Source organism: Schistocerca piceifrons, chromosome 8 (genome assembly GCF_021461385.2).
Source record: "Schistocerca piceifrons isolate TAMUIC-IGC-003096 chromosome 8, iqSchPice1.1, whole genome shotgun sequence".
In the NCBI taxonomy this organism is placed as follows: domain Eukaryota; kingdom Metazoa; phylum Arthropoda; class Insecta; order Orthoptera; family Acrididae; genus Schistocerca; species Schistocerca piceifrons.
Genome location: NC_060145.1, coordinates 10,042,501 through 10,069,773, shown reverse-complemented (window position 1 = coordinate 10,069,773; position 27,273 = coordinate 10,042,501). Strand labels below are relative to the sequence as shown.

The 27,273-nt window shown below is 41.3% G+C and overlaps 1 protein-coding gene across 1 annotated transcript in view; it reads right to left on the bottom strand.

Annotated features, from left to right (window-relative positions):
* The window catches only part of LOC124711490 (broad-complex core protein isoforms 1/2/3/4/5-like), a 228,654-nt gene that overhangs the window by 190,198 nt on the left and 11,183 nt on the right, over positions 1-27,273 (bottom strand). Inside the window, exons 2-4 of the mRNA XM_047241600.1 lie at positions 20,590-20,773; positions 11,165-11,353; positions 8,039-8,750 (exon numbers count right to left, since the gene is read on the bottom strand). Of these exons, the coding sequence (XP_047097556.1) occupies positions 8,039-8,750; positions 11,165-11,353; positions 20,590-20,772 (1,084 nt within the window). The 5' untranslated portion in view covers position 20,773. The remainder of the gene's footprint in view (positions 1-8,038; positions 8,751-11,164; positions 11,354-20,589; positions 20,774-27,273) is intronic.

Genomic DNA, 27,273 nt, shown 5'->3' with positions numbered 1-27,273 from the left:
AGATACTATACTGGTGAGACAGCAGCGACGACAGAAGCAGGTACCAAAGGAGTTTTAGTAGTCCATATTCTGCTACTTTGCTGACAGCTGGACAACAACAGCTCACCATCTGCTGGTACCATAGAGCATTCCGGGGCCATGTACACAAGTACACATCACAGTGTGCATGCCCAAATGCCAGTGGCAATCGGACATAGGCGCTGCCTCTGACTACCAAGTGAAATTCCAGCGCCTCTTTGTCTGTGACCCAAGTCAAGCTGCAAATATCTGATGGATACCACATCAGACTTGTGCATCTTTCCCCAATGACTGCTATGTTGTACACCAGCAACTCTCTTCTGCTTGTCTGACACGAACAACTCTTCAATACATACCTACGGCACCCAATGGATGGAACTAGACCTAGGGCTGTGCCGTGCACCCATATGAGATTTCACAGTTACGAATGTCACCCAGCCCATCATTGGTGCTGATCTGTTAGCATACTATCACCTACTACCAGAAGTGGTGAACACACAACCGGTTGACGGCATAACTAGCCTGGCGACATCTGGCTTCCACCGCACAGCAGCGTACTCACCCAACATTGTTCAGGCAGATGCTGGTGGGTAGGGGGGGGGGGGGGGGGGGGTGTTATGTGTGACTACAACAATGGTTCCCAACCTTGACACAACTTCCAGGAGCACCAAAAGAGGTATGTCATGATACTGTTTCTAACATCAAGACTATGAATTGCCAACCAGTTTCCTGCCAACCATGGGGTCTGAATCCAGGTCACTTAGCAGTCGGAAAAGCAGAATTTTCCGCCCTGCAGAGAGACGGAATTATGCATCTATCCAGTAGTTCATGACCGTCCCCTTTACATTTCCTTGTGGCATTCATGTGGAGATTACCATGCCCTAAATACATGGACAGTGTCGGATTGGTATTCGATTCAACCACAGCAAGATTACAACTATGCGTTACGTAGCAAGACAATTTTTAGTGTGCTGTACTGAGCTAAGGCATATCCTAATATACCAGTATCTGAGGAAGACATTAAAAAAACCACAACTGTTACTCCATTTGGTTCATTTGAGAGTCTGAATATGACATCTGGATTATGAAATGCCGCACAAACTTGGCAGTGGTTTGTAGATGCAGTACTGCAATGGCTACCCTTCTGTCCTGCATATTTAGATGATAGCTTGAACAACATGGGAAACACTTAATGCAAGTTTTGGAACGGCTATTTAATACAGCATAATGCTAAATGCAGCCGAGAGTGTTTTTGGACAGCCACATATCGACTTTTTAGGATACCTAATATCATCCGAAGGCTCGCTTCCTCTGCCTAAAAAGGCAGGAGCATTTTTCAGATTGCATGCCCATACACGCTCAGGAGTTACAGCATTTTCACGGAATGTTAAATTTCTACCACCAACATTTGCTACACTGAGCAGCACTACAAGAATCTTTTACCACAGCACTTGCCGACTCAAAAATCAAGGAAACTTCACCAGTCCACTGAACTGATACCATGATTTTGGCTTTTAAGGCGGCAAAGCGCAGTACAACAGATGCAGCATTCCTTGCGCATTCTGAATTAGAAGCACCCCTAACACTGGCAGTTGACGTGAGTATAATGGCGACTGTGGCTGTTCTGAAATAATTACATGAGGGTATGTGGCAACATTTGACTTTCTACTCCCATAAATTTTCAACATCTCAGGAGAAGTGGAGCACATATGACGAACTCCTCACATTATATGAAGTGATAAAATACTTCTGCCCGCAACTGGAAGCAAGGCAGTTCACATTTTCTACAGACCATAAGCCACTGATGGAAGCATTTCAGCAGAACAACAACTGCTCAACTAGCCAACACAACCAAAGCTTTCTCATAGCACAATTCCACGTGGACATCACAAATTTATCAGGTACTGAGAACATGGTGGCCAAATGTCTCTCTCACGTCTATGGCATTTCAAACAGCTCCAGCACCACGAATTTCACCTGACTGAATGAGGCACATAAATCTCACCAAGAGCTCTGACACTATCTCAACGATCCATCAACAACATTGAAGTTGGGATTAATAGAACTGCCCAGTTCCAATGCCAAAAAATATGTGATGTCTTGACCAGTAAATGAAGGCCATTCTTACATGTAGCATTTCACAAGCCCACCTTTGACATCCTACACAACTTGGGTCATCCAGATGTCAGGTCAACAGTTTGCCTGCTCTCTCACTGATTTGTGTTGCTGACGGCTTGGTGGAAGAAAAAAAAAGTTGGGAATGGACTTGCATGTGGGTCAAATTCCACAGGAGCAAGACCAACTGTCACAAACACACTCCAAGTGGGACCTTTCCAATCACTAACACATGATTTGCACACTTTCACGCCAAAGTCATGGGGCCATTACCTTCTTCCAACAGGCAACAATACAACAATACCTCCTTACCATGGCTGATCATTTTACACACTGCCCCAAAGCAACACTGGTGGATAACATATCTCAGAAACTCTGGCACCCACCTTCACAGCACGATGGATTTCTCATTTTGGCTGGCCGCTTCACATAATGACAGATCACAGCCCCCAATTCGAATCAGACCTCTTCTCCCTAATAACAAAGTTATGTGGCACAGTGCATCCGTAGACCACCAGTTACCATCCAGCCAGCAACGGTACAATTGAGCACTGGCATGAATTGCTCAAGGCAGCAATCATTAGTCAATATTCAGTTTGGACGTCAGCACTGGCAATGATACTGCTGGGCCTCCTGATGACATAAACCTGATTTACACTTCATCTGCACAACTTGTATATGGTGAAACACTGTACCTGCCTGGAGAGTTTGTAGAAGCACAACCATCGCAAACACCTAGACCCGTTACCAGTGACTTCATGCTTCAACAGAGAGCACATCATCACACAACTTCGTCCACATCAATTTTCAAGGCACCAATAGATACATGCTTTGAGGCCTACAGACATGCACCCACATCATGCTCCACAATGATGGAATTAGAACTTCACTGAAACCATCATACACTGGCCCTCACAGGGGCACACACCTTCAAGATACTGGTGAATGACAAGCCTACTACACAACAATCAACCACCGGATGTCCAATGATCAAACCCATTTGTAACAGCACCAGCACTGGCACAAACACTGTCACCACCCATCGCAGAACCACCATGACATGCACAATGAGACGTGAATGGCGAGTACATTTCCTGGCACACTGCCTCTGCTTCCCCCAAGGGGCTGATGTGGTGCCTGAGCTGCCCTTCTCTCTCATTGCAGCGCAGTGCCGTGTTGCTTGTATCATGTGTACACATGTGTTAATTACCGTTACACTGCAGCTGTCACATGGTTTTCCATGCCAGCCACCAGGAGCGATGACATCAAAGGGAATCACTCCGAGCCATCACGGAGTTTTTATATTGAGATGTATGTTCTGTTATTTATTCTTTCCTAACTACCATAAAAGTGTTTCAAGTTGAAGGATGTGTTTTATCTTTGAGTAAACTGTGTGCCACCAAGCTATTTATTATTATTTCTGGCAAGGAATTACAGTATTTAATGAACATAATGAAAAGACAGTTTACACTCATGAATATTCAGTTCCACATACCTCAGGCTAGATGACAGATCGGGGATGACGACTAACTCAGTACAACCACAATCTGTATAATTAATTGTAATAAGGTAGTTTAAAAAAAAATACATACGTTAGTAATTCCTACCCACCACTCATTTGAAAAATAGGACTCTTCTGTGGAAGAGAAGAAGTTATCTAGGGGAAAATTCTTCAGGTATTTTTTCTGTCAGTCAGACATTTTGTATCTTTAGGTAAGGTAGCAAATGTTTTGGTGACAGCATTGTGCACCTTTTTATGTGCTAAAGCAACCTTAATGCGAAGTAATGAATGTCATTTTTTCTTTTGGTATTTTAACTAAGTACAACACTGAAGTATTTCATTAAGATTCTTTTCCTTAATATGTTGATTTGTTGATGAATAATTAATTATACAACTCAGTAAGAAACAAACTTAGAAATCTAAATAAATTTTACACAGACAATTAGAAACCCGCCACTGTGACAAATAGATATAACTTTTCTTTGTTCTGCATTTAATATGTAATCAAGCTGTCCAAGTCTTGCAGTAATGGCATTGTATTGGAGATTCAGCTTTCTAGTGGCAATATGTGTGTGATCAGTACTGTGATTTATCCCTCTAGGAAGTTGTAAGGTTCTGTCCTGGGAATACAATGTCAGTATTTGGTGTACACAGGCCAAACTGGAAATGTACAAAATAGTGTCAATCACTACATAATAAAAGTTTTACAGTATACATATTTGTGTCATAATAGGGTTTATTTGCTACTGAGGTTTTACAAACTGCAGATTTATTGAACAGTTATATCAGTAAGAAGGATTATTGAACATGCCAATTCAAAATTAGTATGACGACAAATAAAAGCTTGTTGAATTCTCATGGAAAGGAGCATGTGTAGTACATAAGTGACTAAATACATGGTTTCGACATTAAAGCACACTTAACTCTGACGGGAAGAAATTAGATGGAAAGTGGAGTCATTGTGTAGCTGGTATAACCTGGCAACAGAAGAAATGGGACAGAATAGTATTCTCAGCATTACGCAGTCACTTTTGAGTCAGAATATTTAAATGGCTGCACAGAGTAAACAAAAAAGGTTTGCACTGACTGGTTATGAGTTAACACTACACATTTTAATAATTAGTCTGAATATTAATGAACAAAGAGAAAAAGAGTATGCTGGACTGATAGCATGCACGCTTCCACCTTCCAGAAACATCAGATGCTACTGCTGATATGATGAGTACCAAAGTGTAGTGTTTTTAGACAAGTCCTTCTTTAAGCTGTTCTATAGATACTGTAGAGATTACAATCTCCAGCAAGCATTTGAACACGATAAGAGGACAAATGCCAACTGTGGTGGTTTGTGGTGCCAATAGATGCAACAGGCAATCTCTAATCATACATAATAAGACCAACTAACAGTAACTGCTACATCAGTATGAAGGCTAAAGTGCTGAGCCTCCTCTAGACAATTCCACATGATACATTTCAGCAGGACAGTAATCTGAACTCATGAGACAACAAATGGCAATCCAGCCTTGAAGGATGACAGGTACAAGTGTTACCATTTTAAATTTTTACAAGCACTAGATGGAGTTCTTCAGAGGTGACATTACCACTGTTTTAAAATTTTTCATTTTGGCAGTTCAGAAATTGGCTACCAGGTAACTTAACAGTCAATGTTTAGAGAAACAGTGCTATGAAACAATGGGTATTTCATGTGGAAGTTTTCGTTGGATAATTTTTTACAATTTTGTTAAAACCTAACTCAACAGAAATGCCTTGAATCGTTCTGGTCAATTTTTTTTTTAATAAATCACCTTCAGAACAGACAGTTTACAATTGATTTGAAGTGTTTCATCATGGTCATGAAGAATTTCCTTGTGGTTGTGCCTCCATCACCAATAAATTTCACTAAGGTCTACCAAAATCAGTTGCTGATCCAAAAACACTGATGCTGTGTGCCGCACAATCAAAGCGGATCGACATATCAAAAGAGTGTAGTACATTCGATTTTGAACAAACACTTGGATGCGAAAAGATTTGTTTCACAAAGCAACTAAAATTGCTCTAGAGGAAAGGAAACTAGACTATACAATTCTACATAGGGTATGTGAAAGCATTTGTTCCCTTCTGGGAGAAGTCCATCTTAAGTCATTGGAGGAACAAACCGTTCAAAGTGTTTTGAAAGATGCACATGTCATTCTCATCTTAAGAAAGATGCAACTCCAAGTATCTACATCACTTAATGATTCTGAGCAATCACCAGCCTCATTCACAACTTTTTATACAATAATCCAGTCTTAAAGACAGATATGTCATCAGAAGTGCACTAAAAATCTGAATAAAATTATATATTACACTTGAGCCTACATTAAGTAGTTTGCCCACAAACAGCTCTGTAAGAATCAACACTGATTTTGCAAACAGTATGTGAAACTCAGTTCACTCTGTTTCCCCTAGGAACCATATGGCTGTAGTTACTGGGACCAAAACTGTTATCATGTACCTTGCCTTTGAAAGCCTTTGATAGAGTTATGCCCTGTTACCTAATGAACAAAATACAAGTGCATGAAATCTCAGCCTAGCTTCTTGATTGGACAGGGGAGTTCCTAGCAGATAGAACACAGTATGTTGTTCTTATGAATAAAAATGTTGAGATGTAAAAGCAGCTTCAGGCATTCCTTAAGAGAATGTTTTAGGCCAATTACTGATCACAACATATATCAAATACCAAGTGGATAAAGTGGAACATAAGGCCGTTTGTGGATGATGCTGTTGAATACAGATAAGTCACAACACTAGAAAATTGTAGTAAAATGCAAGAAGACCTCTATAAGATTAATGTTGGGTGAATAATTTGCAGCTGACCTTGAACATTAAAAATGTGGCATGTTGCACATAAATAGGCAATAAGACTCATTATAGTTTGATTACTTGTTTGCCAAATAATCACTGAAAATAGTCACATCTATTAAACCTCTGGGAGAATGCGTATGCAGTGACTTCAAGTGAAACACCAATATAAAACTATAGTCAAGTCCGTGCACGTTGATCCCTGCCATTTTCAGTGGGTTTGGCATGGCAGCTTCACGTGCATACCTCAACCAGTCACATATCGTCATTTTGTAAATGTGTCTATGGCGACACCTCACAGTCTATTGCTTTTACTTGAACCCATTTGTGCTTTGCAGTTGAAAGCTGGCGTCAGTGCTGCTATCATCTTACACAGACTCAATCAAAGGAAAGGCAGATGCCAGACTGGGATTTACTGAAAGAATCTTCAGGATACTTCATCCACATATGAAGGAGACAGCTTACAGATACCCTTGCTGTACTACTACTACATTATTACTCCCTTTACCTAGTATGACTGATATAGGAAATAGTAAAGTGCTAAAAAAGAGTAGCTCATGTCTCATCCTGGGTTTGTTTAGCAAGTGTGAAAGCAACTCAAAGTTGCTCATCAACATCCAGGGGCATATGCTACCAGATCGGCATTGTACAAGATGGTGGTATTAGAATTTCAAGAGCATATGTTCTTGGAGAGCTGCATCAAACCAGTCTCTGGGCTGAAGACCACAATAACAACAACAACATGGAGGCTTACTCAAAGTAGTAGTTCTCATGCATCATTCGTAACAAACGTGAAAATGGCAATAATACACAAAGTACTCTCACCCAACCACCACAATGTGGCTTTCTGCGTATAGACGAAGATGACATGTCAGCACAAACAGGATCTCAATTACTATTTTATTCCACTGTCCTTCTATAACCTTCAGAGTTACAGTAGCTTGTAAGACATAACATTCTTTTCATCTTTGTAAGGCAACAGAGCACTGGGAAGAATGCAGAGTTTATGGAATTCATTTCATGCGAACTTCATTGATGATGGAAACTCCTGGGAACTTTTTTGAGACTATGACATTTTTAACAAATAGGGAAGAACATTACAGGCTGTTTCTTCTGAAGGAAATTTTTTTGACTTACTGTCTGATTCATTCCCTTCACCATTTATGGGGTTTTTTCTCTAATTACCCCATTCATGGCTCTTATTAGAGGCCATAGAAACTTTGAAATTTATTATGAGATGCAGAAGAAACTATTGATGCAACAACAACATTACACTAAAATAATATATAACAATTTACTTTCTGTTGTTTGTTATTTGGCTCCTATTAATTAATTTTTCCTTGTGACAACATTCAAATGAAATAATATAATTAAAACTTCCTGACAGGGACAAAATATTTATTATACATCATAAATAAAAATGATTGGCACTATAACATCAGTGTTGAGGAGCTATTATGTTGAAGTTACTTGCAGGTACATGCTGTAGGCAGGCAAGAAGTGTTGTTGTAGCTGAGCTTCAAATTTTTACAATATTCTACAATACATTAGACAATTATAGCTCACCTTCATGCACAGCAGTATGCTGTGGTGGTGCCCCAGACAATGACCGCATGAGCATGCTCTGTTGCTGAGAGGCTGGAGGAGATGAGCCTCTACTTTCTTCCTTCAGTGGCACTCCACGAGAATCCTCATCACCCAAATTGCTTCCAAAGCAGTCTGTATCTTCTGACGCACCAGAAGCTGACGGGCTGCCGTTCCCATCCATTCCCCTGACAGTCTGTTCCTCCTGTATATCCCCCTCATCCTGACATATTGGTTCCTTTTTTATTGTGACAGGCAGGTCATGCAGTGGGCTGTCTGGAACTGCAGGAGTCTGTGAAGCAGTCTGATGTGGAGGAGCAGAGAATTCCTCCTGAGAGGACAACTGTGGTGGTATGGGTGTAACTGCAAAGCGGCGTGGGAATGCTTTGCGCCTTTTGGACAGTGGTACAGGAGTATCATCATGCTGAGGGCTTGATGGCTGAGAGAGAGTAGGTGAAACACTCACAGGAACTGGTAACTCTGGTGATACTGTAGCTGGCTGCTCAGATGTGATGAAGGCTGGTGATGCTGGTAAACTTGGGCGAGTATGTGTGTGGAGGTGTGGAGAAACAGGGGGTGGGACTGAAGGTAAGGAGACTGGTTTGCGTTGCTTTGAATGAGATGTGGTCACCTGAGGTTGCAGTGCTGTTGGTGGTGGCGGCGGTGGTGGTGGTGCAGGTGACTGCTGCTGCTGCTGCAATTGTGCAAAGAAAGCAGAAACAAATCAATAAAAAAAGGATGGTACATCAAATTAAACACAACGCAAAACACACACACACACATACACACACACACAGACAGAGAGAGAGAGAGAGAGTTACATTATGCCAGCCAATGACAGTGTACTGGTGCTGCAGATCAGTTGGACTAACCTAATACTGACTGGCTGCAGTGCCAGAATAAAGAAAGTTCTGAATGAGAACATTTTCTGAAAGCTAAGCAACATTTCCAGTGTTGTTTATGTGTTTCAACTATACAATGAGTGGTTACCTTCACACTTTTCATTATTTAAAATAACTGTGGGATTTGTAATTAATCAGGGTGGCAGCTGGCTCCACCTCTGGGTAAGGACTGACATTTAGATAACAACAAGAGTATAAATTGTGAATGAGTTTCAGCATGTGGACATTTTGTCACATGGAATACAGATGGCAGGTGACTATAGATGAGACAAGAACCTGCACAGATGATTTACAACAAGAAGTTGCCAACAGCTGTATAGTGGCAGATCACAAACCTCAGCGGAGAGACTGGCCATGGGGCTGGTCCTATGCACACCTGTGGCCAACAAAATCCACTCATCTCTGTATGTCCCCCTTCTCAGAGATGGTTGTGGGACTCAGCTGTTCAGTACAGAATGTCAAATCAAACACCTTTCAGCTGTCTGATTTGAAACCTCATCTGAAGTGATCGCTGTATCGAGCACAAATTTACAGGTATCGGTCTTTGAATGCTGGCCCCTATTTTGACCGGAACCGAATTTGGAGTCTTCCTACCCATCGGTCAGGCGGCCTGAAGATTGCGTAATAAATTGCCAGAACTAGTAGCCAAATAAAATAAAAGTTTGAAATCTGTTGTGTGAAAGTGTTTTATTTGACAAATCCACTCATATTCTTGATACTCTTCAAGTGTTGGGTCTTGCAGACCCATATACCTGGCGCCAAATAGCAGCGGTTATGTTGGATCAAGAGCAGCATAACCTTGAAAATGATGGTTGTCAAATAGATGGATGAATATGCTACATTATCCATCACTCAACAAAAGAGACAATAAATTAATCTCACATGTTATTTTTGTCCATACTTGACAAAGAAATACTGGGTGGTTTTGACACAGTGATGAAAAGTCTACTAATATCAACATTTCACACATAGATTTAGCTATCAAGACAACTGTAGAGAGAGGTATAGTAAATATAATTTTTCCTTGCTCATTGAAACAGGATCCTGAAATTTGTATTTTGTATACTTTAAGTAAAAACTAAAAAACTGCTAATATGAATTTCATTGCTTCACTCCAAACTACATGACATCATAAAAATTTCATCACAGAAATTTTTTTATCAGCCTTGTATCAATGAAAAGAATCTACATTTAAGTACATCCAACTCAAGGTGAATCAGATGCTGTAGAAACAATTTTTATTTCTTCACAATAGTCTACTATTTCTGGGGTCTATGATACAAGCTAAGACTTTCATCTAATGCACCCTTATGCATCTTCCTAATCAAATTATCCTCCCATTTCCATCCTCACACCAACATACTATATTTGTCCAACTGTATGACAGCCCTGCTTCCAGGATGACCCTCTATTCTGAACAGAAGTCCTAAGAGGATTTTCTAAAACAAATTTTAACATAAACCATAAATTGCCTTACTGATAAAAGATACCTCAATTTTTTCAAAGAAAAAAATGAACAATAGGAAGAAACAGGTACCTGATTGGCTTTGATGACCACTGGGTAGATAAAATGACACCATGTGAAGTAGGAAGAAACCAAGGTAATCTTGGTCATCTCAGAGTATTGGAACTTCATCATTAAATGAGTAATTGATTTAAAGTGAAGAAACCAATAAACAGGGATATATAAACTATCAGCTTTGTAAAGTGTGGAAATCCTTCCCATAGGCAATGGTTAATACTTCATCAGTTGCAGAATAATGGATCTGACAAGAACACATTGATGGGCCTTGAGGAGAGGATGAACAAACAGACACATATGATACATTTATGGGTCCTGGGAAGGAGAAGCCTTTCTGTGTAGCCAAACAGCACAGGTTCCATAGTTTGTTTCTCACATTCAGCACTCCAGATGCAACTTCCACTGCAGTCATGTTACTGCCCCTCACCACCTCTGTGTACTTGAGCATTTCAAACTAGCTACCACATAAATAGGGTTATTGCAGCAGTTCTCTCAAGTTGAATCAGAACCTGGAGACAACAATTAGCTGCTTCATAAAAATATTGTGCAGTGTTTACAATAGCATGTGATATGAATCCCAGAAACCTTATTATTTATTATGAGAACAGCCTTACACATAAAACATACAAAAACAAGCAAATAAATGAAAAAACTTGGTTTGATAATTTTTACTGCCCTACTTACTGTTTCTCTGAATGGATTAGCAGCACCTGCAAGACCTCGTACTTGCAGCAATTCTGCTGTATGAAGGAATGGTGCCAGCCTATCTTGTGAAATGTAAACTTCACCTTGATACATGAAGCTCAGAAGTGCCTGGACATCTTCATATCGGACATCTTTAAGTATTACCACTGGATGCTGGCACGGATTCTCCTGCAATAATGGCAATTCTACTTATATTAAAAAAATAATAACCCTTTAGTAGTACATAATAAAATACTACAGGGTCCGGCAGTCAAACCTGCATTTTTTAAATGAGTGTAAAATACGCATAGATGCAGATATCAAAATTTTATTCATACAATCACATTCTATGTTAAAAAGCATTTAAGAAACATCAACACTTTTTTTTTCATTGTTTGAAAATAACATCAGCAAGATGGCATCCTTCTCGATCGTGGCATTCTCGCAGGCAATTAACGAAGCAGTCCATCACACGGCGAAGCATGCCCTGGGTGATTGTCTTGATTTCCAGCCCGATTCTTGTTTTGAGATCACCAACATCATGAGGTATTTCTTCGTACACTTTGCTCTTAAGGCAACCTCACAAGAAAAAAAAAATCAAAAGTTGTAAGGTCATATGATTGGGGGGGGTGGGGGGACGTAAGCAATTGCTCCATTCTTGAAAATCACCCAGTTAAGAAAAACTTCATTGAGAAAATTAATGCTCACGCGGGCTGTGCGACTGGTTGCTCCATCTTGCTGAAATAATGTTTCATCATTCACTGCATATTGACGAAGATGAGGTATGTAGAATTTCCTTAGCATTGTTGAATAGCGCTTAGCATTCACGGTAACAGATTGCCTACTTTCATTCTCAACAAAATTAGGGCCTATTATTCCTGATGAGGACACTGCATGCCAAACTGTTACCTTGGTTGAGTACATGGATCTTTCGCGGAATTGGTGAGGGTTCTGATCACTCCAATATGTAAAGTTCTGTTTGTTCACATATCCATTGAGCTGAAAATCTGCCTCATCACTCATCCAGAGGTTGTGAACAAGCTCCTCATTTTCTTCAATCATTTGCAAAAGACTTTCACAGAAATACTGTCAGACCACGAAGCTGTTTTTATTCAAAGCATTAACCACTTGGATTTTGTATGGGTGGTGATTTAAGTCTAGCCTCAAAATCCTTCTGACAGTCCTGTCACAAATTCCAAGCGCAAAACACTGTCTGCGCGCTGATCCCCAGAGGTTTCTTCCCACACGTTCCACACTCTTGGGAGTATGCACTGTCTTCACTCTGCCCTCTGCCACCTCTTTTCCTTGTTGTTTCACTGATGTTTTCAAAGTTTTCGACCCAAGTTTTTATTGAGTCAACCGAAGGCACTGGCCTATTAAAATTAATTTGAAAATGTGCCCAGAAAAGACGCTGAGTGGCTACATAGCTACTGCTTTGGTAGAACGCTTTCACTGCACATGACCGTTGTTGTTTAGTCCACTGTTCCATAGCTATTGAAATGCTGTGTGTCGGGGAACGCAGTGGTGAGCTCGGTTACTCGCCCCCACTACTTCCAACACTTCTGCGCACTAATAATAAACGCAGGTTTGACTGCCACACCCTGTAAATACTCTGTGCTCACAAGACTGTGGCTCCTAGAATTGAAACATTGTTAGTCATTTTCCTAAAAAAGAGACAGTAAGCCATGCTGCCAATATTGATACTGTATTAATGTTGTTGGTGAAATTTTCAATCCAATAAAATGAGAAAACATATCAACAAAAATAATCATTTTTTTGGAAATACAACGTAATTTTAATGAAACGAGAAGGTTTATATGCAATTCAATTTTAATTACATAAGCGAAAAATTGGGAAGTTTAAGACCAACAGAAAGATGCTCCTATCAGAGCACAAAAAAGGTAAATATCCTCGTGGTTAAAAGACTCTGACTGGAAAGTGGGATACCAGCTGCCTCATTCTATCTTCTGCAGCACCTTTTCCCTATTGCTCTCTCTTGCTGATGCTATTCACTCCCTCCCACTGCTGCTGTCTTCTCATTGCCACTATCTCAGTCATCCTTGTTGTCATTGTCATATACTGTCTCTCATTATCACTGGCTCTCACTCACTTGCACTTTCTCCATCTCTTTGCTTCTGCCTTACTGGCACTGTCTGCTTCACTCTTTTCCTAGCACTGTTCTGTCACTGTCAACTATGATCCACTATCACTGTGCCCGTCTCTTTTACTCAACCCCACTTTTCAGTCAGAGTCTTCTAAACAGGAGCATATTCAGCTTTTTTGTGCTCCGATAGGAGCATTTTTCTGCTCGTACCCTTCCTTTTCTCTGCTCCAGCAGGGCATGTCAATCACATGAAATGAAGTTTATGGGCGAGTAAAATTTTGATAGTTTTCTTATTTGAAATTGAAATAGCGCAAAACCAATTTTACACCTCAGACCAGATTTTACACGCATAAACATTTTGTATGTGCCTCAGTGCCTCAATGTGGGATTCCTAGAACTCTCCTAATGATAACTGAGTGCATTTCTTCATGCTATGTGACTCCATAGCCTATGTTTTCACGCGGCAATGGATTTTATGCGTGTGGGTAGGATAGCTTAAAGCCTCTGTATCTTGGAAACAGATAAAGATATCAAACAAAGTTTCCAGGTTGTTGGAAATTGGGATCTTAGGAATGTATCATAAAAATTAAAACCATTTGCTCTGCATAGCCATCTTCGAATTCACGTCTCCGTTCTGGTACCCAAACACAATTGTTTTGGGGTGTTTCTCAATAACAGATAAAAAAATTTTAAAATGGGAAGATGGCAATTCTAGATAAATGCCTAGAGAGTGTACCGATAAAATTTGAGCAATTCGTTATTTCTTTTCTTTAAGCCTGTGACCATGCTTTTGGTTTTCTTTTTATTAATTTTCATACCATATACTGCACAGGCTTCATTCAGTTCATTTATCATTTGGGTCAGCGTCTCTTGATTTTCTGCGAGGATCGCCATGTCATCTGCAAATCTTATACGTTCAATTTTCCACCCACCTATCCTGATGACTCTTGTCCCACCCAAACAGCTTTCCAGTACTTCCTCCAGAGAGATGTTAAACAGGATCGGCGAGAGACAACAGCCCTGTCTAACACCTCTCCCAGTCGTGCTGTCTTCAGAGATCTCATTACCTATTCGTACCCAAGCTTTCTGATTCAGGTACAGATTTGCAATCAATCTTCTCTCCTTCCACTTCACTCCCTCTTTTTCATGATATCTAACAGCTTATCCCACTGCACTCTATCAAAGGCCTGTTCAAGGTCTCTGAAGACAGCATACACTTCTTTGCCCTTTTCTATGTATCTTTCGCTGATGGTTCTTAGAAGTCCAATGGCATCTCGTGTTCCCTCTCCCCTTATGAAACCATATTGTTCACCAAGTGCTTCTTCCAGCATTTGATGTAGCCTCCCATTAAGAATTTGAAGACCTAATTTTGATGCCTGTGATACTAGGTAGAATGTCCCGTGGTCTTCACACTTAAAAAATGGGATTATTAGAAATCATAGATATGTAAGAGCATTCAAGTATTTGGGAAGTTGGTTTAAAGAAGACATGGATTGCCAACAAGATATCAAAGTGAGAAAGGTTCTGTCGAAAGAAGCATTTCAAATGCAGAGAAGACTCCTAACTAGTTGTTTAAACAAGGAATTAGGGAGGCAACGTGCTTAATAGGGAGAGTGGCCTTGTATGGAGCAGAAACGTGGACTTTGAGAAAGCAGGATGAGAACAGAATTGAAACTTGTGAAATGAGGATATGGCGTGGAATGGAGAAGATCAGCTGGACTGATAGTCAGGAATGAAGTAGTAATGAGGAGATCTGGAGAAGAATGGAGGATGCTGCTAACAGTGAAGAACAGGAAACTAAACTGGATACACCACAATTTAAGAAAAGATTGCCTTCTAAGAGTAGAGGCAATTGAGGGTTTCGTTCTGGGAAAGAGAGGGAAGGGCAGAGGAAGGTTCCATATGCTGGATGATGTCAGCAGGCCACAAGGAGGGTACCAAAGAATGAACAGGAACGCAGAAGACAGAGAAGCACAGAGAGCTATGCAGTCAAAACCTGCCGCAAGGCAGCCAACCCAATGATGATAATTTTGTTATTAATTATTTAGATATCTGCTGTCAACAGCAAAAAATTGTGACTGTTTTTCCCCCAGAAACTGCTCAAGGACTAAATGGCCCTTACGGTGCTTCTGTACACCACATCTAATGCAAATAGAACGATCCAATTTGCTCTATTTGCCTAAGCTGGAGGAAGTGTGCAATATTTCAAAATTGACCCTATACCGTAGGATACCTACAGCAACACAATCCTTCTGTTGGATATACGAATGATCCCTGTCCCGAGGGCTATTCAAAACATTTGATCCTACCTTTCAATCACCAACAGAATTCGAGGTATGAGCTGCAGAAAAATCCCATTTTTATGCACAGCATTTTGGAACATATTGGTAGCACATGCTGTTGCATGCATACAGATTTCAAAATCCATCAATATTTGGAGGGTCAGAGAGGAAGTAATTTTGAGGAGAAGGAGGAGGATGGTACCAAATGTGAGTTATGTGCTATAAACACTTAATGGCAACCTCAGAACAAAGCATTATGTAAAAATGGGATAGAGTCAATCAGAAATTTTGCTGACATAAAAACAAATTATAACAAAATTAAAGAGTGTTTTACAACTGAATGAAAGCAAATGCACTCAGATACGGATATAGATTCTTTTGAAAGATTGTTTAATTTACTTACTTGCAATTCACTAAAAATGAACAATGAGAAAAATTGCTAGAAGTGTTGGTTTACGAACAAACTCACAGTTGAGAAACTTGAGTTTCTCCTGATGCATAAAAGTTTCAAATAACTTCCAGGAATGCAGTGGGGTGACATCTTCAACAACTGCCAAAATTTTGAAAAATGCACACCTTGTCACTTTCAAGGTTCAAAAGTAGCCAGAAAGCACCGTGCAAGGAAGGAAATTTATAGCCTCTGTCTGCAGCATATATCCCGGAAAAAAAGACCACACACACAGAGGCACGAAAGCCACATGCCGTAAACACTAGCACCACCACATAACCAAAGATGACTGACATCAAAAGTTATCGACAGTGAATATTAATAGCTGACAGGTGAGGTAACATAACCTTTGTCCTTCTGTTTTTTGACAGGGGGGAGAGCAGGAGTCCACACGGAATTTAAGCAAAAACCTCCATCTCTACTTATAAGGTCACTTGCTAATTTAAATTCAACTATTTCCTTAGTAACACTATACCAACAGCTGGAAGTGCACGCCAGAATCTCCCTGACTGCATTTGGAACAAGCCCTCCATCTCCTCGAACTTGTCCTCTAAATGCTCTACAAGAAACGGAGGCGTCATCGAGACAAAGGAGTCCCCATCAACTCTCATACATACGAGGTACTGGGGCAAATAAGATTCACTGCCATCCTTAGCCTGGTGTTCCCATGGTGTGGCCAGGGATGGGAACAATTTAGGATCATACTTCCGTGCACTGTACTGAAACTTAGAACAGTTAGATACTGCTGGCATTTGATCAGCAGCAAGGGATGATGTGGTCCGCCTCATCACGCGTCATCCGCCCTGATGCCACCTACTCCGACCAGGGGCCCTCCCCATGGGTGCCACCCAGCCGCAGCAAAGGTCACCTGGCAGGATGGCCATTGCCAGGAGTCACGATTCCCCAGGGTGATGGGCATCTACTCCTTGGCATATGTGGGGCGTTAACGGCACAGGCATCAGCATAGCGACCCCTGCGTAGTCGGGGGGGCTACAACCAATAGGGTACATGGCGACCCACCACAACGACTGGCTATTGTGCTGTTGTGCTGAGGTGCAAAGAAATCCACGGTCATTGTCGGCGCAGAAAATGATACTGCGTAGGGGGTGGAGGAACCCAGGAAGGTGTCCTCGTCCAAGAGATGGAGGATGAGTGGGACGGCAATGCGACGACGAGAAAGCGGGCTGAAGATCTCAATGCATGATAGGCACGATGCACCATGTAAGGTGCCCTTCCCCAATTGGCTCGCTCTTCGGGAAAATTTTTAAAAATGGAGGTCAAACCCTACAGGGAACCATCACATAAAGGCCGAAAGGTGTGAGACCCCTTTCAGTCACCTCTTACAACAGGCAGGAATACCTTGGGCCTATTCTAGCCCCCAGGCCCGCAAGGGGAAAGTGCACATGAGAATAATTTTGAGGTATTGCATGTTGTAACAGGGTGTTAGGAGTAAAAACATACTACTTGTCATGGCTATAATTATTAGTCTGCAAATTAAGAGAATAGTGATGTAATGTTGTTCAGTACACTGTCCTCAGTCATCAATTGAAATATCTGCCCTTATACCCCTAACATAATGTATGTTTGGTTAAACTGATAAATCTTATATCACGTTCCAGGTACACCTTGTCTAATGTTCAAAGTGTATCAATTTACCACTCCTACAAATTGTCTACGTCCAGTGTTCAAAGTGTATCAATTTACTATTTCTACAGATTATCTGTTCAGTGAGATTTAAACACTTAAATTTATGTTTAGCAGCTTGGCAAGTAGCAATTTTTGTTGGACGGTTGCATGAAAAAGAAGGCAGGTTAGTGTTTAAAGTCCTATCATCAGATTGTTAGAAACAGAGCACGAGGTTGGACTTGGGAGGTATGTGGAAGGAAATTGTCCATGTCCTTTTCAAAGAAACTACCTTGGTACATGCCTTAAGGGAAAAGCACAGAAAACCTAAATCTCGACAGCCAGACAGGGATTAGAACTGCCATCCTCCTGAAGGTGAATGTAGTTCCTTTACCACTGCAGGAACTCTCCCGGTGGCTGCACAACAGATGCCACTCTAACTCAACAGTATCTTAATATTACCATCATCAAATTACAGTAGTTATAACCAATGAACGCTCACTGCATTCCTCTTATTCCTTGATTTCTTTTACAGTTCTGTGTCTCAACTGGGAAAAACAGAACTCTTATAAAATGGTTCAAATGGCTCTGAGCACTATGGGACTCAACTGCTGAGGTCATTAGTCCCCTAGAACTTAGAACTAGTTAAACCTAACTAACCTAAGGACATCACAAACATCCATGCCCGAGGCAGGATTCGAACCTGCGACCGTAGCGGTCTTGCGGTTCCAGACTGCAGCGCCTTTAACCGCACGGCCAATGCGGCCGGCAACTCTTATAAGATCGTTTTGTTGTCCATCTTTCTGCTTGTCTGTCAGCTGTTAACAACCCCTTTTCTCAGGAATGGGTAGCTGTATCAAGTTTAAATTTGTGTCATATATGAGGTATATGGTCCCTTGGCAGTGTAAAAAAATGATACTTCTACGTCAATGCAATCAAAAGGTACGGAAACTTATGTCACATATTTTGATGCAAACTCACTCATCAAAACCTATAGGGTGCTTCCCGTTTATCTACAATGATGAAATTTGGCAAAAAGTACATTTTCACAGAACAAATAAAGGAAAAAATTGTTAATTTGTAATTATATCACATGAAAAATATATTTCTTTTTTCATTTGTTATCAAACTTGAAATTAAAATGATCAGTAGTTCTGCATTCAGGCTGGCTGGATCATATTGGTAAAAGTCAAACATCAGGCAAGGAATGACTTTACTGCTCATTTAATGTGTTTCAGAATTTATCCATCATTGGAAATTCAGGAGTGATTAATGCACTTAGATACGGCGATTCAAATTGTTTGTATACAAACATTCAAAGACTAGTATGTGAATGTTTGTTTCACATACAACTTGAATCGCCATATCTACATGCAGTAACTGCTCCTGGATATCTGATGATGGATAAATTCCGAAACACATTAAATGAGCAATAAAATCATTCCTTGCTTGATGTTTGACTTTTACAATTGTGATCCAGTCAGCCTGAATGGAGAATTACTGATTATTTTAATAATGGTCACCTGTCTCCTGCACAACTTTATGTCGCATTTATATCACTGAAATTAAAACATTCTCGAAAATCTTGGAATCCCTGGGGCCGATATTCTGCTAGTGTCAATATGGATAACAGCAAAAATTATAAAGATTCTTGATTCCCGGAATGCATTAATTGTCTATATAAATAATTACATTTGTACAGTGTAGTAGCGAACTGCCCCAGCTTCGCACGGATAGAATTAAGTACCTACGGCCAGACAACTCATGTGGAGTTGCATACTTTGTTCGGGGCTACAGCACACATAGATTTACAAATAAATTTCAGAGAACAGTGTTAAGTAACTCAATATCATCAATTTCAAACAACTTACATGATGTAAGCAGTGTACAGCAGGGAAATTGTCTGAGTCATGAATGTTGGGTGTTCCATATTGAATTGGCTTTTGGAGTGACATCACACAGAATGATGGAAGCACATCTTAATGTAAGCAATACGTTTGCAACCAGTGTACATATTGTATGCCAATCATGTGTGTACGTGTGTGTGTGTGTGTGTGTGTGTGTGTGTGTGTGTGTGTGTGTGTGATTGAATATACTGTACACTAGAGTAATACATAAAAAAATATGGAAAAACACACAATGCAGATTTAAAGCTTGGTTAGAGCACTCCTCTTATGAAGCTTAGTACGCATTGTAATGCACTGTTGAGATTCACTGTCGCAATTCTTTGTCATCTATTCTTTATGGCAGATGTCTTCGCCATGCCACCAAAGAATCGTGACCACATCTGGATTTGATTTAAGGAAAGCAGATAGCTGAAAGCTGAATCATCTGCTATGTTGCTAGAAGAATGTACTGTATGTAAATGAAGCAAAGTTGCTGAAGTAGTTTTTTGAAAAACGTTTCACTTGTAGCATAAAGAATAAAACACAGCATATTTTGGATTCACAAGCTTTTTTGCTACACTGTTGTTTTCAAATGATTGCAGGGAAACTATTGGTTTAAAATATTTGATCATTTGAAATTTTAAGTATCATATCACAGCCTGTTGATGAGGTGGTTATCTTTTCGTTATTTGTCTTATTTATTACAATATTTCAAAACTAAGTAACTCACAGACCACTGTTCGAAGAAACTGCAGTGAATTAAGAATGGGAATTGTGATTGCTATTATGAGGGAAGCAGACTGTCAGTCTGAAATTAATGCTAGGTTAAAAGGCACAGTGAGAAAAGTGACTCAGCCAGGATTCGATCCCATGACCTTTCAGTTTCCAGCCATAGGCTCTACTCCCGGATCCCACTCGCTGTGCTCTTGATGCACTGCTGCTCTCTAAGTTCATGCAGCAGGAAAAGTATGTTTTACGGAAATCCACGTGGAACAAAGAATTAAAAATTTGTCACAGGTGCGTAATATATGCTCTTCCTCTTTATCGCGCACACACAGAAAGTATTCGTGTATCCCTGTTACCTTGAAAACATTCCTGAAGTAAGGACTACAGGCTGAGAGTATAACTTTATGAGCCTTGACATTCTGTCCATCACATGTTAGTGTCACATCCACCAGATCCTCATCACTCTTCAAGCTTTCCAAAGCTGAGGTTATGTTAATTTGGAAGTTATTCCACCGGAGACAAAACTGATCAGCAGCCATACTGCAACAGATAAAGAGATACTAAACAATCATCAAATAATCATGTAAACGTTAAATTCACAGTTTTAGTCCAGTAAATAACAGTAATAATTTTTACTTGACATCAAGTAATCATCAGTTTTACATGTCATGATGCAGTTTGTTCTTCTGAGTAGATCAAGTATGAACATTGAAGTTTACAATTTATAAACTTTTGAGTTTAATAATAAATTTTAAATTTTAGTATGCTTTACATTTGTCGATATATAAGAAACTGTGTAACACTTTTTTACTATCATTAGATTCCGTGTGAATTACCTAATACTACGATCCTGAAATATTTAGGAAGTAGTACAACAACCAAACAATGGAAAATCCAGGATGGAATATAACAATATTATGAAAAGGAAAGTTGTCACTCACCATACAGCGGAGATGCTGAGTCACAGGTAGGCACAACAAAAAGACTGTCACAAATAAAGCTTTCGGCCATTAAGGCCTTCGTCAACAATAGACATAGACACGCGCGCAAGTGCGTACACCTGTGTGTGTGTGTGTGTGTGTGTGTGTGTGTGTGTGTGTGTGTGTGTGTGTGTGTGTGTGTGCGCGCGTGCGCCCGCACGCCCGCAAGCGCGCGCGCGCGCGCGCGCGCGCACACGCACACACACACACACACACACACACACACACACAGGTGTACGCACTTGCGCGCGAATGCAACTCACACAACACAAACGACTGCAGTCTTTGGCAAGACTGGTTTCAGTTGCCTGAGACTGTGGCCATGTGTGTGAGTTGCGTTCGGGCGCACGTGCGTGCGTGTGTCCTTAATGACCGAAAGCTTTACTTGTGACAGTCTTTTTGTTGTGCCTATCAGCAACTTAGAAAGCAGTTCACTTTTCATGATGACAAAGAACATATCTAGCAGAGGAAATGGATTTTAAGTTGAAAGTCTTTTAAGATGGGCTTGCAATTTGGTAACACGAAGAGCTGTGAGATTTTTAGGAAGGATATTGGCTAGCTTCAGCCCAGCATGAAGTGCTTTAATATAATGCTGTTTTGTGGCTATTTTAATTTTGTTTGGGGCTTTGCAAGCAATGTTACTTTTAAGGTGGCCAGAAACAGCCTGAATAGCTTATAAGGGCATTGCAGGATAGGTTGCACTGAGAAATAATTGTTAAGAAAAAATTCGATACATTGGGCCATTTCTGAGTTAATTAGCATTGAAGTTATCCAATCACACCTTTGCATGAGCAAATTCAAGCAGTCCACCACAGACAGTGTCACCAACCGTGTTCTTCGTTTAGTTTCCTAAAACCAAACAAGAGAGTGATACAAAAATTGGACATGGGACGGTAGTAATGATCAAACCCGAGCCAAATGCTGCGCAGTCTCGTGCGCTATCATCTATACTATGAAAACAACTGACACTAAATCTATATAGTGGGTCACTTGAATTTTTGTGTGCACCAGCCTGATGGATAACTTCTAGGCTAATTAACACAGAAATGGTGTTATGTATTGACTTTTTCCCTTAACGATTATTTCTCAGCACAACTTACAATGCAACAACCTAACAAGCATTTCAGTCTGTTTCTGACCACTCTGTATATATCAATACAATTAATCAATTTTTTAAATACAACTGGACAGATACAAAATCTACTCACGAAGTCGCAGCCGGAGAAAATACCCTTTAAGGTTAAGGAAATGTGCAAGCTTCCGTGGCCAGTGGCTCCTCCTCCTGGTAGAAGGGTTGAAGGAAAGGGGAAAGGAAGAGAGATGAAGGAAAAGGCTGGTGAGGTTTAGGAAATCGGGAGAGTTATGGAAAAGTTGCTCAGAACACCAGGTCAGGGGAGGCTTACCAGATGGGATGAGAAGGAAAGACTGATTGTTGGGGACTGCACTGGACAAGATTTGAAAACCTGAGAGTATAAAGGGGGAAGATAGGGTGACAAGCAAGAGCAATTACTGATAAAACATCGGGCAACAGTTAATAAGAGTGGAAAGCTAAGTGCATTATATGTGGTAGATATGTGCGATGGAGGGGGAAGTGGTGGCGGAGGAGGGTGGTGGGAGGGTAGACAGGTCAGAAAATAAAAGGGCTGGTATAGGTGGTGGTAAGAGGGTGCACAGGGCAAGTCTCACAGCGGAGGGTGGTCACAGGGGCAGGGAAATGGGTGCAAAAGAAGTGTAGGGTCTGATGCCAGACAGAATCGACATTCCAGGGTTTGATTTCAAGAAGCCACAACTTTAACAAAATAGCTGATACACTCAAGACCAGATGGTAACGAGATGAACTCCTAAGTTGTTGTTTGGAGAGATCAGCAGTACCAGGATTGGATGAGATGGCCTGGGAAATCTGCTTTTAAAATACGCTGATGGGGTAATTACGTCCAGTGAAGGCTGAGGTGAGAATGATGATGTATCGATTCCCACCTGAGATCCGGGCATCCAGTCATAAGGCGTGCCACAGCAGATGGCAGGCGAAGCAAGAAGTTCGACAACAGTCAGATGCCGCCACTCGTGAATGCCTGTGCAGTGTCTCTTCTGTGCAATCTACCACCTGGCTCATGGCTTTACAGACAGGCAAGGCCACCTCTAACTCAGTTACATGTTTACTCTGCATGTGTGTTATCAGATAGTTACTGTGAGTCACTCCATGGCTAGTGTACCCATTACAGTAAGTTGTTTTCTAGATGTAATAAAGATTGTTGTGTCAGTCATAACGAGGTGTTCTCCAATGGGATTAGAATACATTGGTGATGAGTAGGGTCATACCTACACGTGTTTTTTGTAATGCAGTTGGTATTCACATTTTTTTGTCACATGGAGTCTCTGATACAAACATTGGTACAGCAACAATGCAACAGGCTTTGCTGGTGTGGCTCTCCGGCTCCTTTTCCTCCTCAGTTCCCACTGTTTGACAAGTCATCAGAAGACTGGAAGGAGTACAAACACCACCCAATGACAGTATTTTCATGCCTTTCACATTACTGATTTGGAGGTATGTCAGGCACTGTTTTTGTCCTGGATTTCTCCCACCTCGTATCAGGCGTTGCAGTAGTTGACCCCATTGCAGGAACCTTCTTCAATGTCGTTTGATGCCATATGTCCACTGTTGTCTTCCTATTATCACTGCTGCACATGTGTCATGGTCATTAGGGTCGAATTTTACAATGCCAGAAAAAGTCCTACCAGTCTTATCAAGCCTTGGTCACGACCCTCCACGGCCTTAGTCACAAGTGCCATTTTGTCAAGGACAAGACAAAAGTGTCATATGTGGATGTCACGGTTCATAATGTTATCAACAACTCCGCCCCTGATAAGGAAGTTCAGCAACGGGCCCTCCAGTTAGAGAAGCCCTCCCTCGACGAGATTTTATCAATTTCCCAGTCGTATGAGGTGTCACAAGTCGCTGGCCAGCAAGGAAGTCTGGTGCAATATTGTGGCAGAACGAGGTGACTCAGTTGCATCCCCTACATTCGAGGATGACATCACAGCAGTGCAAGTCGGCTGCTCCGGCAGTTACTGTACAGCACATACGCAGCATTCCAGCCTCTGCTCCCTGTTGCCATCATGTGCGATGTGTTACACCAAATATGATAGACAAGTGTGTCCCCAGCATTGGACTGTCTGTCACAAGTGTCAGGTAAAAGGCCACATTGTGGTAATCTGCCACTCAACTGCACAGAATGCAGCATCACAGACCATGGATATGGATACTCAGATAAGTGTCATTGTCAGGGCTGGTCCTTGATCATGATTCCAATAAGCTTCTTATCAAAATTTTGGTTCTCTCAAGACAGCTGTTCCTGCAGGTAGACACTAGCGCAACAGTTTCCCTGCTTAATATCCAAACATATTCAGACCTCGGCTCTCCGCAGTTGTCACTGGTAAATCCACACCTCAGGGATAATATAATAACCACCGAGTGCCTCCTTGGCCAATTCATAGTGGAAGTCATCTTGAATCAGTGACTCGACCTGTTACCTTTATTGTTGTCCATGACACTAGTTCAGCGAACTTTTTTGGGTTTGATGCCTTCCAAGCCTCAGGTTTTTCGGTCACAAACTCCATACCGTTAGTAGTTGCCGAGGTTCCCTATCAGTCTTTGGAATCTCTTGTGCACAGAATTTCAGGATATCTTTGTGCAGGGCCTTGGGTGTGCCACAGACTTTCAAGTGCTCACTACCTTGACGTAGTCAGCTCATCCTAGATTTTTTCGTGCCAAAAGGCATATCACCAATTATCCTGGATGATGAGCCCGAGTATATCATGGTCACTAACAAGTAATTTGGCCTTTATCAACACCATCGACATTTGGGGTAGCACGTGCCCCTGCTATTTTTCAACGCTATTTGGAACAGGTCACGTCCATTAGTCTGCACTGCTTTAATTATCTTCATGACTGGATCATTACAGGACATACTATGAGTGACCACCCGCACAGCCTCTGGGTCCTCTTTCAAAAACCCCGGGCCATGGGTCCCCCACTGCAATCTGCAGAAGTCCAATTTTTTCCAACTGTCTCTTGAGTACCTAAGCACCTTGAGGCAGGGGGGTTTGACACGTGGAGAGTCTAGTCAGAACCAATATGGACCTGCTGCATCCCTTGTCACTGCACGAACTGCAGGCTTTTTTTTAGGTAAAATTGCCTATCATCATCGGTTCATTCGCAGGACATCTATCATCACGCACCCACCGCATCCCCTTCTACACAAATGTGCTCCTTTTGCTTGCCCCTTGCACGCAACCAGGCATTCACTATGCTGAACAAACACCTCTAGTCAGCACCATGTCTACCTAACTTTGATCCCAAAAAACCACTGTTTTTGGCTACGGATGCTACAGATCATGGCGTGGGGGCGCTTCTTGCCCATCGTAATGCCGGCTACTTCTGCCCTTATCCCTAGGTCTCTAGCAACCAGGGGTTGCTCAGCCCTCTGGCCTCCATGGACATGGACACTATCTCCAGATTGCAGTCTTCCGCAACTCACCCTGGGGATCAGCAATGCTCTGCCCCCCCCCCCTCCCCCCCCACTCCCAAGGAGGGAGGAGGGGTGTAGTGACCCACATAAATTGACCCACATAAAGCCACACCTAAGATCTGTGGCGCAGACTTGATGCAGGCTACAGAAGTCATCAGCAGATGCAGCTAGAAGTTCAACAACTGTCAGAGGCTGCCACTCGTGGATGAGCAGGCAGCTTCTTGTCCGTGTGGTCTGCCAGCCACCCAACAGCTTTACAGACAGGTCCGGCCAGCTCTACCTCAATTACACGTTTATCTCTGCAAATGTGTTATCAGATTGTTGTTGTGAGCCACTCCATGGCTAGTGTACTCATTAGAATAAACTGTTTTCTAGACTTAATTAAGTTTGTTGTATCAGTCATCATGTGGTGTTCTGTTGTGGGATTAGAACAGTACTGCTGTAACGAGTCTACATCTAAAAAAATATATTTGCCTTGAATGCCAAGAGTGCTCAAGAGGGAACATTTGATGTGGAAAGGATGCTAACTGTGAAAATGTAAGTATTATTGCATGTTAATTGTTTGTGTTGGCCATAGTTGGGACATATATTTATGTTTGTTGAGCAATGAATAATCGAGACTTGCATTTATTCTCAATTTGCTGGACAGTTATTTACTTCAAGAACCATCACTCAAAAATTAGGAATTTTAAAGTAATATCAATACTGTATGGGGCTCATTAGTCATTCTAGACTTTATTTTGTTTTAAACACACTTCGTGCAAGACTTATGGTTAATAGCAGTTCAGGCTCTCAATAGGCACCACTGAACAGTGTTTATGGAATTACAAACTTTCAGCTGTTTTTAAACAAAGAACTTGTCTCAGCTATAGTATGACGGGTGTTAATAAGTAATGCAATACTTCTTTTCCTCAGCCAATTTCACTTGAAAAAAACTCAGAATTTGCTGTGAGACATCGTGGAATATCCCTGCTTCACCCACTATAGTTTCATGCAGTACCAATAGGTGGCAGCGCTATATGTAGCCTTCAAAATGGCATCTGTAACGAAGGTGCAGTCTAAGCTGTCATTGAGTTTCTTCCGATGGAAAACCAGAGCATCAGAAATATTCATAGGCACTTGCAGAATGTCTATGGAGACCCAGCAGTGAACAAAAGCACAGTGGGTCATTGGGCAAGTCATCTGTCATATTGCAACAAGGTTGTGCAAACCTGCCAGATCTCTCGCATTCCAGCTGACCACACACACAGCTGTGAGTCATGCAATGTTGGAACATGTGGACACACTCATTTGCGATGGTCGAAGGATCACAATCAAAACACATTGCTGCACAATTGGATGTCTCTGCTGGTAATGCTGACACCTTGTCCATCAGGTAGGGGTACTCTAAGTTGTGTACTCGCTGGTTCCTTGCCACCTAACAAAAGACCATAAAGAGAAAAGCAGGACCATTAGTGCAGAACTGCTTGCACATTTCAAGGCTTATCATGACAGTTTTCTTTTTTTTTTCCCCAAACATTGTCACAGGTTA